The 17,411-nt window shown below is 38.0% G+C and overlaps 1 protein-coding gene across 1 annotated transcript; it reads left to right on the top strand.

Moving 5' to 3' along the window:
• Positions 1–1,048: 1,048 nt before the first annotated feature.
• Positions 1,049–2,198, top strand: LOC146456406 (uncharacterized). The gene has a single exon (XM_085093165.1). It carries the CDS (start codon positions 1,049–1,051, stop codon positions 1,934–1,936), a length of 888 nt encoding a protein of 295 aa, XP_084949291.1. The 3' UTR covers positions 1,937–2,198.
• Positions 2,199–17,411: the final 15,213 nt, after the last annotated feature.

Raw genomic sequence — 17,411 nt, 5'->3', positions numbered from 1 at the left:
AAAGTGATATCAGCCGCAATACCTAAGACAATTCGGCAGCCTTAACATTTTTACTATCCAAGCAGGAGACGTCAATAGTCGCCAAATTATGGGAAAATAACGTGTTCCATTGGGTAAAAGATAGTTTGTTCTTCTTCCTTCAACTCAGAGGTAAGTTAATTACACCGCATAATAACGTGCACCCTTTTGTGATAATTCCACCTGTTTATCGAACCTTCAAAATTAAGAAGGGTTGATTTGATGCAAAATGGCTTCGCTTGGACAACAACTAAAAGCTCAACCGTCAGAAGTGTCCGACACAAAATGAAGTCTGCATATTGGTTAAATCACACCGCAAAATAATAAGAGGTAAGTAGAGAATCGAAGAGGAACGCTCCATCGAAAATTAGAGGAGTATGAATTAGTGGAATAAACTATTCTTCGCATTGTTCTATAACTGAATTTCTGTTCGCATCTGCGTCAGAAATATTCTTTGCACCTTTTATCTGCCCTGAAATACTCAAAAAGACTTCAAGGTATGAAATCAGCGGATTAGGATTTCCTTTACGTTAAAGTGATATAAAGTATTGGAAATTTCTAAAGTTTTTCTTTCCCAAATTGTGTACTTTGCATAAAGTGAACCGTCAAGAAGAAGAAAACAGCAGGACGAAATTCAATATTTACTTGAGGATGAATAATTAGACTCAAGAAGAACTTCCTGACATAGCACAACAGTTTAAATTCAATCGAAGGAAAACGGAAGAAAGAATCAATCTAAATTGAAAACTAGACGAGCCAGTTGGATCAGTACAGTAAGCAGTTCCTCAGATTGTGCTATGCATTTATTTTCTGCCTGTGTTGGAAATATTTTGATATCACTTATCTAACAAAAAAATGAAATACTCAAAAGAACTAGGTATAAAATTAGTCGATTCGGATTTCATTTCCCGTTTAAAAGTTATAAACTTCTAGTAATTTCTGAAATTTTTCTTTCCCAAATTGTGTAGTTTGCATCAAGTGAACACAAGAAGAAGATAACAGCAGAAAGAGACTCAATATTTACTTGAGGATGAATAATACGACAGAAGAAGAATTTCCCGCACAACAGCCTGGCGCCATTTGGTCCGTTCTTTTCATCGCTGAATTCACAAGCATATTTGTAATCAACGCTTGTACTCTCATCGCCTTTGCAAGAAATCGTCAGTTACGCAAGCGCACTACGTACCTGATAATAAACCTGACTGTGGCTGATTTATTGACTGGCGCAGTGTCAGGACCTTTGGAAATCTACTACCCATGGATGGAACCTAAATTTGGGTTTAGTTGGAAAGAATTCAGTATTTTAATCATTTACGGCATATTCCCAGTGCTTTCCCTTTCTAATCTTTCCTTAATTTCTTTAGAGCGACTTCACGCAACGCTTTTTCCTTTTCGGCACTGCTTGATTGAGGAACGTGTTTACTTGAAGATCATTACAGGCTGTTGGTTGTTTTCTTTCCTCTTTGTATCTGTGGATTCTCTTCTTTATTTGTGGAAACCGGTAGCTAGTTACTACCTATGGATATCATTCATTGTCCTCATCCTCCTTATACTCGTAGTCTCCTGTGTTATCATTGCTGTAAAAGTCAAAACCAATCCCCTTCCCCTGTCTTTTGGTTTAGTTGCCTCAGACAGGAAGCTGTCGGTAACTTTGTTCATAGTCGCTTTTGTCTCCATACTGACCATTTTACCCTGGGCTGTTTACGTTGCCAGTCCACACGGTCTGTGGATTCAGTTGTCCAACTCGAGACAATCACATATTAATCATGCAATTCATTTCTTGTATTACAGCAATTCTACAATCAATCCATTGATCTATGCCTTGCGAATGCAAGAGTTTAGGAAAGCGGTGAGGAAACTTTTTAGGAAGACTGTGGTGTCAACATCTGACCAGCCCATTGCGCTTCATGGAATGTAGTGTCACTATACTGTTCTATCATGTCCTGGTTTTTAAAGCAGTGTTAAGATAACCCAGGGGTGATTAGTATCAAAACTGGTAAGAGTCTTTCATAGTCACACATCGGCCATTCAAAGCCTTTTCGTATTGTTAAAAGTAGGCTAATGTTTATCTAATTATTAAATGTATGCGGCAGCTTAGATAGGTGGTAGATATTAGTTTTTTAGTTATTAAAGTTGAATTATTACGGCAAATAAAATGTGTTCTGGAGCGTTAAAATAAATGTCTTGCCTGTGGACGTCTATCGGTGGTTTCTATTGCGATTAGGGCTTAACTGCTTTATACTATCGGCCATCGCGCTCCACTAACACCATCAAGGACAAGCAATGAGATTTATCAAATTTGTACACAGCTTCACTTGAGGTTTAAAATGCAAACTGTATTGTCTCATCATAAAAAAACTGTGCTTTTCCTAATCTAAAGATGCTGTAACTCAACTAAGCTGAAGAATACTGAAAAGTAAATTTGAAAAAAAAAATGCAATTCTCCTTTAGAACTGATGTCTTGCTTAAAAATGACGAAATAAACTCTTGTTTTCAGGCTTTCATTATTCAGGAGAGATTTGTTACAAAGGGTCGTCCTGGAGAAAAATATTTTTAATTTGAGTTCCCTTGCGCAGTTTTAGTTTGAAAACATAATTATTGGACGGTATTCTTTCAAAGGAAGACCGCGCGATAATAATGATTAGGTTGCATCTCGTGCTCTCTTATCCCCTCAAGGTGTATTTTCCAACACGAGAGGAGTTATTACGGACGAAACAATCCACTTGCCGAGACGCAATTACACGTAAGCTACTGGGAACGAGTATTCTGTGAATTTTGTTAAAACAACTGTTAAAACGAGCATTCTGTGAATTAACAGTTGGTGTTACTTAAGCCACTGCCTCGTTGTGCCCTTTGAAATCGCCGACTCATAGACCAAAACGGTCAACTTTCCATAATGGTTAGCCGGAAGGCTTGATTACCAAAGTGCTTTTTACCTAGCCTGATTCTCAGTATTAAAATTTATATTTGTTCATTGATGACTGTTTTTGACGAGCTGAACAAACAAAGAAATCGCTTTTTCAGGACGAAATGTCAAATGAGAGAAAATTTGTTTTCCTCGTTGTCTTCTTCATTCATCGAAGACAAAAAAGTGGTCCAGGTGAAAACATCTGAAGCATTTAAAGAACCAATGAGAATAGGGCTTTTACCATATATGTCATGAGCGTGCATTTGATGTTTATCTAATAGATGATTTCCCTTACGACATGGTCAGAGTACAAAAAGAGCAATCAGCTAACTAAATGCGTGGATATAACAGACCTTTCCGATTTTTAAAGGTATGAAATGGAAGAAGATTGTCTGAGTTCTCAAAAAGAAGAGAAGAATTAACGTTTTTGTTGAGAAATATCGACACTATGCGTATGAAAGCGTGACCTTGATGCCCTCTGCAAAAAAAGAAGGGCTAATTTAATACAAATTAACTGCACATTTAATAGAGCGACAAGAAGCTGTTGTATTTTTAGGCTGGAACATATTTCCGATTCACGACGGTTTCTTAGCTTGAGTTCTGGTGATAATCACGCTTACAAAAAGGTAAGTTAATTAAGTGTATTTTAGTTTGCCGCATTCACTGATTAAAATTAGGAAGGTGATCAGAACATAAAGCTGGTAAATCGTCCCAAACATTCAAATTTGTTCTGTATCCTAAATACACTGCTGTTCTGTCGAGTGAATCTCATAGATAGTACCCGAATTCTAACTTGACTGGTATCGACCTGTTATCGATTGACATCGAGTAAAAGAACCACCTCAGAGTGAATAGAACCGAACGCTATGTTTTAACGCAGGAGAAAACCGAAGAAACAACTAGATAGAAACACGCCTACAACAAATTCAACCAAATTATGCATGGCGTCATTAGTGAGAGTCGGAAGGCAATTACCACAACATGATCCTAACGCGGGGGACCCACACGTATATAGAAATTGTTTTTCGATGTCTTTGTCTGATTCAAAGGGTGCCGGTCATTTTGTAAAATGTTTCGCGCGCAGCCATCTCTCTGGGGCGTCACATTTATGTATAGGGGATACTTCGGAGTCTTAGATCGTGGGCCAATAATATAAATGTTGCAATTCACCGGACAAGGGATAAACCTTCTTCCCGACTAAAGTATCCTGCAGAAGAGGCGTTATTCTTTTGGCCCTCTTTGTCGTCCTCGCGCTTGCCTCCGCTCGTCTGAAAAACGTACAACTTACAGTAACACCTGTTTTGCAGTCAATTGTAAAAAAAAAAAAAAAAAATCGGAAAGTAATTCTACGACTGCTTTGATCTCATTAAGGAAGGTAAAATATGCATACAGGAATACAATAACTAAAGTTATGGTAACTTCTTAGAGCTCTTGATACTACTTTTATTTGTCTCCCGGCTGACATGAAACAAGAAATTTTACCGTTTAATATTCCCTTGATAAGATAAGATATCTGCAAACGCATTTGATAGCCGACGGATTTACCAATCCCACCTTCCTCTCAGGGAGACAAGGAACTAGAGTGTCATAGCAAGGTAAAGCAGGACTATGTCTGCTACTGAGAGCGGCACCGGTGATACGAAACAAAATCACAAAGCCACGTTGCGAGGTAGACGTTAACTAAGATTCGTCATAGTTAAGTGATAGCTGAGAAAAGGCCGAAATAGTACCATAACAAATCAATGGAGATCAGTGGGGAAAAACACCCATTTTGCCGCTCGCCTCGCTTTAAATAGACAAGTCTCTTACCTTCTCCAGGAAATTTACGTTTTTTTGCCGAGGCAAAACCAGATTTAGCAGACTTGGTGGAAAGCTGAATACAACGTATACAAATCAATGGAGATCAGTGGGGAAAAACACCCATTTTGCCGCTCGCCTCGCTTTAAATAGACAAGTCTCTTACCTTCTCCAGGAAATTTACGTTTTTTTGCCGAGGCAAAACCAGATTTAGCAGACTTGGTGGAAAGCTGAATACAACGTATACAAATCAATGGAGATCAGTGGGGAAAAACACCCATTTTGCCGCTCGCCTCGCTTTAAATAGACAATTCTCTTACCTTCTTCAGGAAATTTACGTTTTTTTGCCGAGGCAAAACCAGATTTAGCAGACTTGGTGGAAAGCTGAAGGCAACGTAGAGGATTACACGTTTTTCTTATTAATTTAACTTGTCAGGTTTTTTTTAAAGAGAAAATAGCGAGTGAAGAATCCAGTCTCCAGTTGTGTTTCAAATTTGTTTTTATTATTTATTTTCAAGTCAATCTTTTTTTCCACTGCAAGTTGTTAATTTATTAATAAGTTTTAAAGCTGTCAAAAAGTTTTTTTTTTCTGAACAGTAACAATAAAAAGAGAATTTTGAAGATTGTAGATTGTGGTTTTTCCTGTGCTTATGCCATTTTCCCATATTCTATTTAAAAAAAACCCCGCACTATGTTCACTGAACAGCTCTTTGTAGCCTAAGGTAGAGTAGAATGTAGCTCTCAATATGTTTTTAGTTATCTACTTAAAGAGTATATATCAACCATAGTTTTCCGGATGATTAAAGGACCATAATATGATCGTCCGGGTGGGTGTACTCCTAAGAAGGACTGTCTGTGGTGACTTCGACTGACGTTTCGACAACCTGAGCTGAAGTCATCTTCAGAGTCAAGTGAATTGTGGAACGTCAGTAGGTGGTATATACGTCTCTGGTTGTTAACCTGATTGGTCAACGAAGTCCAGATGTTATTGGTCGTTTGTCAGTAAGCCGTGATGTTATTGGCTGTGGAGACTGTAAAAAGTGATTGGTGCGTTTCGATCCGTCTTTTGTTAGTCAAAAAGTCCGTGGGTCTATTGTTAGTAAAATGTCTATTTTGTGTCTGTTTCGTTGTTGTTGTCAATAAGTCGTTTGTATGGTGCAGGTAGTTGTAGGCAACGGTTGAGTGGCGTTTGTTCTAAGTTAGTAAAACAGCTTTCCAGAGCAAGTTGTTGATAGTAATTTGTACTGTAGGTAATGCACTTGGCAGAGTCCCTGTCAATTCTGTGGTTCGTTTGTAAATGGTGCTCAGCAATGTGATTGTTGATATCACCATGTCTAGTTGCTCGTTTGTGTTCAGTCAGTCGTACGTTTAAATTTCGGCCGGTCTCTGTTAGTTTTTTAAAACTTAACTTGGAATTGTTATCAACTAATTAATGCTAATAATTATTTTAAATTTTGTAGGTTGGGTTTGAGTGAAGAAGTCAGCCGATTATAGCAGGAGGAACGCTCACGTTTCTTTTAGAACCCTTGATGATGAGCGATGACACTGATAATCAAGCGTTCGATAAAAATAAGGCTTCCGACGTTATTTCCCCGCAAAAGCCTACAGTCTTGTTTGCAGTGCTTGTTTGTGAAGTCATTGTGATATTTTTAATGAACACCTTCACTCTCATCGTCTTTGCCACAAACCAGCATTTACGTCAGCGCACCACGTACCTCATCATGAACCTGACTGTGGCTGATTTACTTGTGGGAACAGTTACGGCACTTTCCGATGAATACATCCCAACTCAACATAGAGAGAATTTGATTATTTTAAAGGTCCTTATTAACTTATTTCCAGTATCGTCGCTCGCTAATCTTTGTTTGATTTCCCTTGAGCGCCTCCACGCAACAATTTTTCCCTTTAGGCACTGCTTAATTAGAGAATGGGCTTACTTTAAGATTATAATTGGCAGTTGGTTGACAGCCTTGCTTCTGTCATCAGGGATGGCTGTCCTCGATAGCTATGCATCAGATCTAACTCAGTATGCAGTGGCATCGTACATTGTCCTAACTCTCCTTATACTTGCAATCTCCTATGTTATCATTATTGTAAACGTCAATAGCAGCCCTGCTTCTCAGCGTTTTGGTGCAGTTAGCTCAATTAAGAAGCTCTCAGTGACTTTATTCATAGTTACTATTGCCTCTGTACTAACCATTCTGCCCTGGGCCATTCACGCTGTCATACCAATCAGTTTACATGCGAATGCGAAAACGTTTAGCATTTCTTATTCACTACTTATAATATTTTATGCCAGTTCTGTAATGAATCCATTCATTTATGCCATACGAATGCAACAGTTTAGGAAAGCAGTTAAAGAACTTCTTTGCCGCCAAAGTACTCTGGATTCGCGACGTGTTCAACCAATTGAACTTCATGCAACGTAGTGCGAATTGCCAAGTCCTAAGGATTCTGTATTTCACCATAGTCAGTTCGTTTCTTTGGAATCTCGGGAGCAAGCTGTACTGGAACATCCGCAAAAAAGGTAGCTAATCCAACTAACTATTCAGAACAGGCCTTTTTTCATCTTCTATGTTCGGCGGAGGATCCTTCCCCTCTATATCTACGAGAATCTTGAGGCGATGATAGTTGGAATTTGTAGGGTAAATGGTACGTCCAGACGTGTTCCCTTTGAGGTCTGCAGCGGGAAGAGACAGTCTCATATGTCGTGAACAATATGTCATGAATTCTAAAAGGCACCCATCTTGGATTTCTGGACTTCCCCAAAATGTTTCCCAAAAAACATAAAGAAAGGAACGATTACCACAAGGAAGTTCTCAAAAAACCTGCCTGTTGAAATTGGTTGCTATGGTAATATTACATTCAATGAACACTGACCTACCACTCAAACTTGTTTCCAGTTAAATATCTGAAAAATTAACAAAATTTACCTAGAATATGTTCGTTTAGTAGCTATAAATTGCCGGAGTGCTCTGGTGATCATATCCAGAATAAATAGTTTTATTTGAGTGTATAGATATTGAAATTGAAACGGGTCCCGCTACACATGCAGAAATCAGGACAGCTATACAACAACTGAAGAATGGAAAGGCTGGTGGTGTTGATGGCGTGACAACAGAACTGATGAAGGCAGATATTGAAACTACAGTAGTTGTGTTGTACGAATTGCTTTTGAAGATCTGGGAAAGTGAAAGAGTACCTAATGACTGGAGATGTGGGCTGATCATTCGCCTCCCCAAGAAGGGAAATCTCATGGAATGTGGAAACTGGAGAGGAATAACACTGCTACCTGTGGCCGCAAAAGTATTAGGCAAAGTGATTATCACAAGAATTGGGAACGCTGTTGACACCAGACTTAGACAAGAACAGGCAGGGTTTAGGAGAGGAAGGGGGACAGTCGAACAGATATTCATTCTGAGAAACATCATTGAACAAGTAATTGAATGGAATGCCAACTTGTATGTTTGTTTTGTGGATTTTGAGAAAGCTTTTGATAGCATTGACAGAGGTATTTTAGGGGGAATAATAGGAGAGTACGGTATTCTGAAAACGGCATTCTGAAAATTTACTGACCCATGAAAGTATCCAATGAAGAAACAAGATCAAAGACGAATATGGAGGAGATCTCCCATCAGATAAAGCGAAGACGCTGGAAAATGATCGGGCATATACTAAGGATGAAGGCAAATGAGAACCCAAGAATAGCTCTAACCTGGACACCAGAAGGAAAACGTAGGAGAGGTAGACCCAGAGAGACATGGAGAAGAACAGTTGAGCAGGAAAGAGGAGAACTTGGGTTCAATGGATGGACGGAAGCAAGTAACTGTGCCAGAAACCGTGACACTTGGAGAGAAAGAACGCAAGGCCCCATTTCCCTTAAAGGGAAAAGGACCAAATGATGAATGATGATAGATGTTTGAGCTGATTTTCCAAAAGGTGGCCACAAAGTGAAAGTTCCTACAGGTAGCAGTTACCCCTCCCCTGACACCCACCGCTGGCTGGACTGCTGCTTCTGCTACCCCAGAATACACTGGACTGTGACAGGCTACCTGAGATTAATCTTTCAGTCCTAAAAGAAACCAACATGTTGTTTAAAGAACTCAAAAAGAAGTCTCTTGACTGGAGAAAGAGTGAACAAAATCAGCTCAAAGGCAGACTTCGTTTTCCTTTGAGCTAAAAACTTTTAGCCGCCTTTTGGTAAATCAGCTCAGATATACAAATTCATGGTGAACAGATATAAGACGCAAAATCACGTGATTCAATAACAACATTAAAATTAACGCCTTAATATAATTAGCCTAGTACGTTGCGACCTTAAAGACACCGCCTGGTTAATGTTCAGAATCTTATTTTTCTCTTTTATTGTCTGATTGACGTCGTTGTTTGGAATTTTGGGTAGGGAAGAAAAAGCACACACTTTGGGCCAGAATTCTGTTTTAGTCTTACAAGAAATTAATTCAAGGTTTTTGACATTACTTTTCTTGGAACCTTTTAAATTAAACGGAAGAGACAAAATGGCTATATTTAATCAGTTTGAGTTTTCTGGCATTTTGTTGCTTAAAGTAGACAAGTCAAAATATTCAAATTTTAAACACTGTAACGTTGAACTTAGTAAATATCGATTTTGTCATGAGTTACTGTCAACAATAACACACCTACAGGTAAAACAAAACTGAATAACCAAATTAAATTCATGACGTTATTTTGCTTTCATATTTAAATAGAAATTTAGAGTTACCATGATATATAGAGACAAAGACACATTTAGCTATCAAAGTTGTATATGTAATTCATTACTTTGCTATAATGATTTTAGGTGTATACAGGGCCCCTCAGGATAACAGCCCCGTAGCTGATTGGGCCACCCTGTCTTAAATAAAGTTCACTTACTTACTTACTAATTATTGCTGAAGAAATAAACAGATCTTTGTACAGTATATAGGTAACTGTGCCTATGGGAATGTTTTCAAGATTATATCACCCCTAGCCTTCCCTCATTTCCTGGTATTTCGTAGTTTTTCAGGACGTTTGGGAACGGTTTTGGGAAGTGACCTTTCTCGAGCTCTACTGAGGTATTCTTTGAGGGTAAAACACGATTAACCAACCTAGAGTGACATTCCGAGATACTCCGGGCTTAAAAGTGGGAAGAGGATGGTGCCATTTCAAAAAACCCAACTGACCCTTTTTCGTTAACAGAAACATGAATATAAAAGCCAAGTTCCTAGTTAACAAGTTAACTTCCCTAGTGCACCAAATTAGAGACGAATGTCCCAGGGTATTAGGTCGAAATGGATTGCAATTGCAATTTGAAGTAACGTTAGGGTGAAATTTTCATACGCAAGTTCTTTTTTGTTCGTTTCCAAACTGCGCCGTGGAATAAATTATTTATTTGTTTACTTGTTAGCCTCTGTAGCAAACGTAATCAGGCGAGAGAGGGGAGGAGGGGGGGGGGGGGTGGGTGGAGGGGAGGAGAGAAAAAACCCGGAACTGACTGTTCCCAGTCCCCCCAGGCTATTTACTTATTTATTTATTTATTTATTTATTTATTTGTTTGTTTATTTGCCACAACGCAGACATTCAAGTTACAATTACCCGCAAATAGAAGATTGTAAAAGTGGCAAGAAAGTCACTACTTTTGAAGGATGTTCAGATTGGGAAAAGAAACAATATAAGCCACATGATCAGTTAAAAATAGTCTGCAGACAAATCGTCCAATGAATGTCTCAATTTGATTCAACAGATATGCTTCATTAACAATAAGTAGGCGTCAGGAATTTTAAAAAGATTCAGTCATAAAACCGACCCGTCTATAATGACATCGCAGCCTTATCAGAAAATTTTATTCCGGTAAAGTAGTAAGTACATTGAACAGAAAATTACACTACGCTCATAAAGGGTTTTTTGAGTTTACAATTTTCGAATTTTGTAACCCACGTGTGCTACATTTAAGCTTAGCCTTTTGCTACGCGGCAACCATTTTTGGACAGGCGGCTTTTTTTCAGAAAATGGGAAATCCCTTTTCAAGATGAAAGAAAGCCAATACTTTTCTAACTGTTATTCTTATGTTTTAGCTTATATTAGTGCTCTTTTATTGGTTTTGGTTACTTTTCGTGCAATCTCCGGCTTACGTTTGGGAAATCTAGAAATTCAAGATGGCGGCTATTTGTGATTTCGGATGACGTCATCACGTTTCGTTTCGTTGCAGACGTCAGAGGAAACATCTTTGTACGTACTATCTCTCCGGAAAGTCTGATTATCATAGCTTCCATAATAGGCCATTTTACAATTGTGTGCTTAGTGACTTGGCCTTGGATTGGAAGCGAGGCTGGGGTTGACCTTGTTTTGATACAGACCTCACTGCTTTTCATATGTAAATGCAACTAGTTGGCATAAGAACAGCAGGATCTACATATGAAAAGCAATGAGGTTTGTATCAAAACAAAGTCACCCCCAGCCTCACTTCCAATCCAATGCCAGGTCACTTAGCACACAACTGTAAAATGGCCTATTGCGAAGTTATGAAGGGGTCAGCGGAATCCGCCCCAGGGTTCCGTTTCTCGAAACTCCCGGGAACTTGCCAGGTCCGATAAGTATATTTTATTGACTTTTCGCCGATTACGCAGGATTACAGACAGCATTGTTGGCCAATGTGTTCATAGAATTATAAGATCTTAAAATTTAGTATTTAAAGCTTATAAAAATATAATTTGGCTTCTGATAAGAAACATTTATCACCAAGTGTATTTGATGAAAAATGTTTCTTAACAGAAGTCAATTTCTTCACTCAAGAAACATTGCTTATCGATAGATTTTATCGCAATAATCACGCAAAAACCTACAATTTCCATGCACCAACATTAGTCACTTCCGCTTCCCAAAACATCACGGTCAAAATACGTTATTCTTTGTCCAAATTCAGTGCTTTTGACAAAGAAACAACCGTATGCCATAGATTTCTTTCTAGCGACTATGGCGATGTTTGCCCCCTGGTGATCCCAGAATCCCTTGCACTTAATATAGGTCTGATTATTGGCAAATCATTCTGTATATGCAAATCATTTATTCAAGTATTAAATTAAGTAGCTTTCCAGCTTTGCATTGACAATTTTAAGGTGGCTAGCACCTGTTCCTTACACTTTCCATTGACGGATCAATACTCTGATACTCTTTATAATTATCAGTTGATGCAACAACAATAGTTTCAAACAAATGCCTAATCATTGGCAAAAAAAGGCATGGTCATTTCCTCGACCCAATAGGTTACTATAGCAACAGTATAACTTGTTTAAAAACAACCTCAAAAACTAGATTTGTGTGCCCTATTTTGTATCAGTAGTGAACTGTGATCATCAGGTTCAAGTACAACGTTGTGCTAAATTTAAAGAAATGTATGAAGAGATTATTTTTTTTTTAATTAATTTTTGAGCTTGTGTTTTATTTTTTTGGAAGCCGAAAACTCTGTAAAGGATGTTCATTATACTGCGCGATCGGCTAAAGGGCAAGTTTGCCGAATTTGGAATCTTCACTGTATTTTTCAAAAATCTAGTTAAAATTAGCTTTTTACAGAATTGTTTACTTCCTTTAAACCGTTGCAATACTAATTAATTTAGGGCGCCTAGTTTTTCATGGTTACATGCCAATCTAATCCGCTGAAAATACATCATATACCGTCTATAACGAATTTTTCTCCAAGTAGAACAATTGAAAGTCTCTTTTACTTTAAAGCCATCAAACAAATCCTTTATTGAAAAAGCTGCTTGTTCGGCCAAAATGGCTGGATATTGGCTTTGTTCTTTTTTTGGCGTTTTTATGGATCTCGACGAAACACACAAAAAGAACTTGCCCAATAGCCAGTCATCTTTATTGCTCACGCTTGATCAAGAACTCCGCTATATTTTATACGCACACAGCTGATGTTTTGTGGGGTGATTTCACTGGAGCCAGTATCAGCTAAGGCAATTAGCGAAAACAGCTAATTTCGCATTGGGTAAAAACATAATATATGGGATCAAAATTAATGTACTTAACTTGATATTTATAAATTTAGCGCTACATGGATATTTGACCTGTCAACAAATTGATCGAAAGAAGAGCTAAATGCAATGCAAATTTACCGCATCTTTAAGACAGGGACACTTCTAAAATAGGCAGGTTTGAGCGAAGTTGGTAGTGTTCGAATTGGAAAGAACAGAGGTGGGTAAAAATATTATAGGAGTTCAAATATTTTCCCACAGAATAACTGAGAAGTTTCAAAGGTAATCCCGTTTACAGATCCTTTTATAAATTAATTTATTTTGATGAACGCACCTTTCCTTCCTGAAATTGTTGAAGGCTCCTCTAAGCTCTAAGGCTGACATATTACGAGTACTGAGGATCCCCCAAAGAGAAAATTATGTTATCTCCTATGTTCCGAGATCGTTTTGTGGACTTTTAAAGAGATATTTGTGTGAGTTCATACAGCTTGATCTGTTCCGATGCTTTAGGTGAAACTTTAAGTTGCAGAAAGTCTTAGGAAACGGAATTTCATTCCCCGAATTTTACAGCTGTTGTTGGTTGAACTGACATTTTGCCGAAGAAAACTGTAGATTTTGTTTACAACTAAATCATAATTTTTCAGGCGATTAAGATGAATATCGCAAATAATAGCGGTGCATCTAAACGCTTTTGGTGGGCTAAAAAAGTGATGGTTTCGTTCAAGGAATAATAAGAAAGATGTGGTATTAAAGTTGCTGCTAGCATGAGACAAGAACAAATGGTCTGCCGACCGAAATCAAACTCATGACCTTCGATTGCCAGCACTTTGGACAAAACGTCAAGTAAAATAGTTAAAATCGTACAGTACTTTTTTTCTTTTCTTTTTTTAGTTATCGTTTTGATATTTCATCTCTGCACTAAACCTTCTTACGGTAAGGTTTTCGTGCGACGTCCAGATTCTGGAAATAAAACGTAAGTCATCGCCATTTTTTATACAAAAACATATTGGAGACCACAATTACATCCTAACAAATTTCACTTTTCCAACTTTCTGTATTATAAACACCCATAAAAATATAATATACCTTTCTGGTTTGAGTTACCAAGTGTGACCTTTGGGGATTAATTAGGTATTTAAAAATGTGTTTGCTATTTGGTGTAGAAGATCTAATTCACAAGCGACAATCCACATTTCCTTTTTCGTTAAGTAAGATGGTGGGCAGCTTCCGGATAAAAGTTTTCTCCATATCATTTCGACCTCGCAATTTAGCCAAATTACCTAGGACAGTATACTTGTAGGAACGGTTAGAGAGACTTTAAAACCTTGTCCAGGAGGTTTAAGAACTGTTAATCATCGGAATCTTTGACATCTAGTTATCAAACGCTACTTCACTTTTTTCCAAAGCCCATCTTCCAAAAAAATATTATACAGACACTTAGCTTATATTGTCAGCGAAAACACACAAATGGGCATTTTTCCCTTGTTTTTCTCTTGTATTTATCGCCAAATTAGTTGTAAAATTTTGTACTTTGTTGGCACAGCATCTCTGTATTTTGCATTTGTTGGTGGTTTTGTTGCTTTCCACGAAAAGCTTAAAACAATTATTCACCTCAGGCGTAGTAGATATCGGCTGAAAAAGTGTTAAATATTCATCAAGTTGTCGTGACGTCACCCAACGTTGCACCACAGTATCTTTCTTGGGAATATCGACGATCCGTTGAACAATAACGAAACCACACGAAAATGTACGGAAACAACCACATGACACCCGCGTCCTAGATAAATCGCCTGTGGCTATGACAATTAAATAGCAACCACAGAATTAAAAAGAGCATTGTAAAATTATTACTTTTTTCCAAAATTTTTACTTGGATTTTCTTTTATGCACGCTTGTTTAGTTTACATTTTGTATCTAGAGGTACCCTCCAATGAGGGCTATATCATTTATATTGCGATAAATGAGCCACTGACTCCACTGACTTATGTCAGTATTGTGAAACGTCCATCGGGTATATAAGCGTTAATTAAAAACCTCCGCGACAACATTTGATATTACTTACAGGCATGACTAAGGAAATCATTTGTGTTAGAAACTGCTGACACTCTTAATGATCTCATTTAAAGGTTCCTTTTGCTTCCATGCAATGAGTGGACAAGAGCCAGCAAATATGGAAGTTCATTATCAAGACAATGCTGACGTGGCAGATCTCGTCATAGAAGTACCGAGAAGTGGAAGTGTGTGGTTTACAGTTTTGGGCACTGAATTTATTGTGATATTTATAATCAACGCCTTCACTCTCGTCGCCTTTGCAAGAAGCCGCCACTTGCGCAAGCGCACTAGGTACCTGATAATGAACCTTACTGTGGCTGATTTACTGGTGGGAGCAGTGTCGGGACCTGTGAGCGCATACACTCGCCGGTATCTTGAACATGAAGGATGGTTGCATTTCATCTTATCTACGTTAGCCTACCTATTTCCGGTAGCTTCCCAGGCTAATCTTTCTTTGATCTCTTTAGAGCGCTTGCACGCGACCCTCTATCCCTTTAGACACTGTTTGATTCACAAATGGAGTTACCTCAAACTCATTATTGCTAGCTGGTTGGCAACTCTAGTTCTGGCGCCCTTTATGGTTTTTCTTGATACGTTCGTGTCCGTTTCTTTTCCCTATGCACCTACATGTTACACTTTTCTTAACCTACTTGTAATTACAGTCTCCTATGTAATTATTTATGTAAAAGTCCGAAACCACCCTCCTCCCCAGCCTTTTGGTGCAGTCTTTTCCGACAGAAAACTGTCAGTAACTTTATTCATCGTTACCGTTGTCTCCACACTCACAATTCTCCCCTTGGCTATTTGGAATGTCATCACAGATGGCATATTGAACGATATCACCGATATATATTCCAAATCACACATATTCCAAATCACATCTGTGTTATATTACGCCAATTCTATTGTCAATCCATTGACGTATGCCATAAGAATGCAAGAGTTTAGGAGAGCGGTAAAGGAATTTTGTATGAAGACTGAAGAGACAAGGCATTTCCAATCTATTGAACTGCTTGAGTATAAAAGTAAACGTGATGTATATGACTAAAATATAAAAGAAAAAGAAAAACACAGTCTCAAATGTAACAGTTTATGCAGATAGTCCAAACAAGACCTACTAGTAAAGTATAAACATTCAAGAGCAATGGTCACCTCTCTTGTTCACTCTCTGTGGTTAGACCTTACAAGTGTGATCCCCCCTTTACCAGCCCCAAAACCAATTAAAAGGATTCAGCTACTCATTTCCCTGTGAAGGTTTGATGTGCATCTATGATGCAAAGAGAAATACGCTGATCGCTGTTGGTCAGGAGGTATCAAGAAAATGTTCGCATGACACTTCCTTTAGCCCTCGTTTTAGTTTATTTGATCTAATATAGGATATATAATCATTCGGCTTGGTTAAATAAAAGGGGCAGTCAACATATACAAATGGGTGCTGATTAGACAGTCCGGCTTCCGTCCATTTCCTTTACGTTATTGTTATATGGTACATTTTACATTTTCATACTTTTTTAAATGTAGAATATGTCACATTCAATCACAGTATGCCTGGCTTTGTTTTGGTCGTTTTTACATTTAAATTGAATAACTCTCCTAGCCTCCCAGTCTGTTTTAGGAGAATCATAACACCCTCCCCATGAGGGTAATACAACTCCCTTAAAACGACTGCGTTGAGAGGCTAGAAATCTCTTAGGCCGCCATTGTTTGAAACTCCACAGCACTGACCTTAATTTCTGCGCTAGTTTGTGTAAGTATTACAAACTAAGCTGAAATACAACTCGTCAGTGATATTCTTAAAGGTGAATCTAGAGACAAAAACAGAATAAAAACTGCGGTTTGCTATAGACATTTGAAGGAGTACAGAGGGGAAAAAGGGAAATCAGTCATTCCCTTCACAATTCGTTGTTGAGAGAATCTAAAACATATCATAGGGCGTAAGAACAGAAAATCCGAGACTCCGGAATTTTCCGTACAAAGAATTGTTACCAAGGAACCCATGCGGTTATTTCGATAAACAAGTTCTATTAATTACTATGGAGAAATTGATTACTGTTAACTTTCAAACTTATCGACGGTATAAAAGTTAGCTCCCAAAATACGTACCCCTAAAAATGGTTCCGCGCGAATATGTATTCTTTTCTATTTTTTTAAAATATTTTTCTGTACAAACAGTCAGTAATTTGGTATTTTAATTAACAAGTGAGTAGGTATTTGAAAAGTAGTTTTCAGATACGTTTTCTGTTGATCGGTGGTAGTTTAAATGCAAACTAGTCCAATATGTACAGTTAATCTTGTAAGTTTTTAACGTTTTAGTCTTGAGAAACGAACGTCTGGATATATACTGCATTCGACATTTTTCCGTGCACAGAGAACACATGAGTAGTACGTTCACTGAAATTCCACGGAGCAGTGACACTCATATTTTCGGAGTAATCTTTGGATTTTCAACCTCTCACTAGATGGATCTAAACCGGAATTGAACAGTATCAACTACGGAATTCCTCAAGGAGTCTTTTAAAAGCCGAGGCTAATGCAGTTGCTTTAGTTGAGTATACAATTGTCTGATTCGAGTGCCTGATGTTCTCTCATCTTTTAATTCTTTAATTTCATCCACAGTTCAAATATATGAATTTCATATAATTTATTTCATTCCCACTATT

This window comes from Pavona decussata, unplaced genomic scaffold (assembly GCF_977016875.1).
Source record: "Pavona decussata unplaced genomic scaffold, jaPavDecu1.1 SCAFFOLD_254, whole genome shotgun sequence".
NCBI classification, from domain to species: Eukaryota; Metazoa; Cnidaria; class Anthozoa; order Scleractinia; family Agariciidae; genus Pavona; species Pavona decussata.
This window is presented reverse-complemented; position numbering and strand designations above follow the sequence as displayed.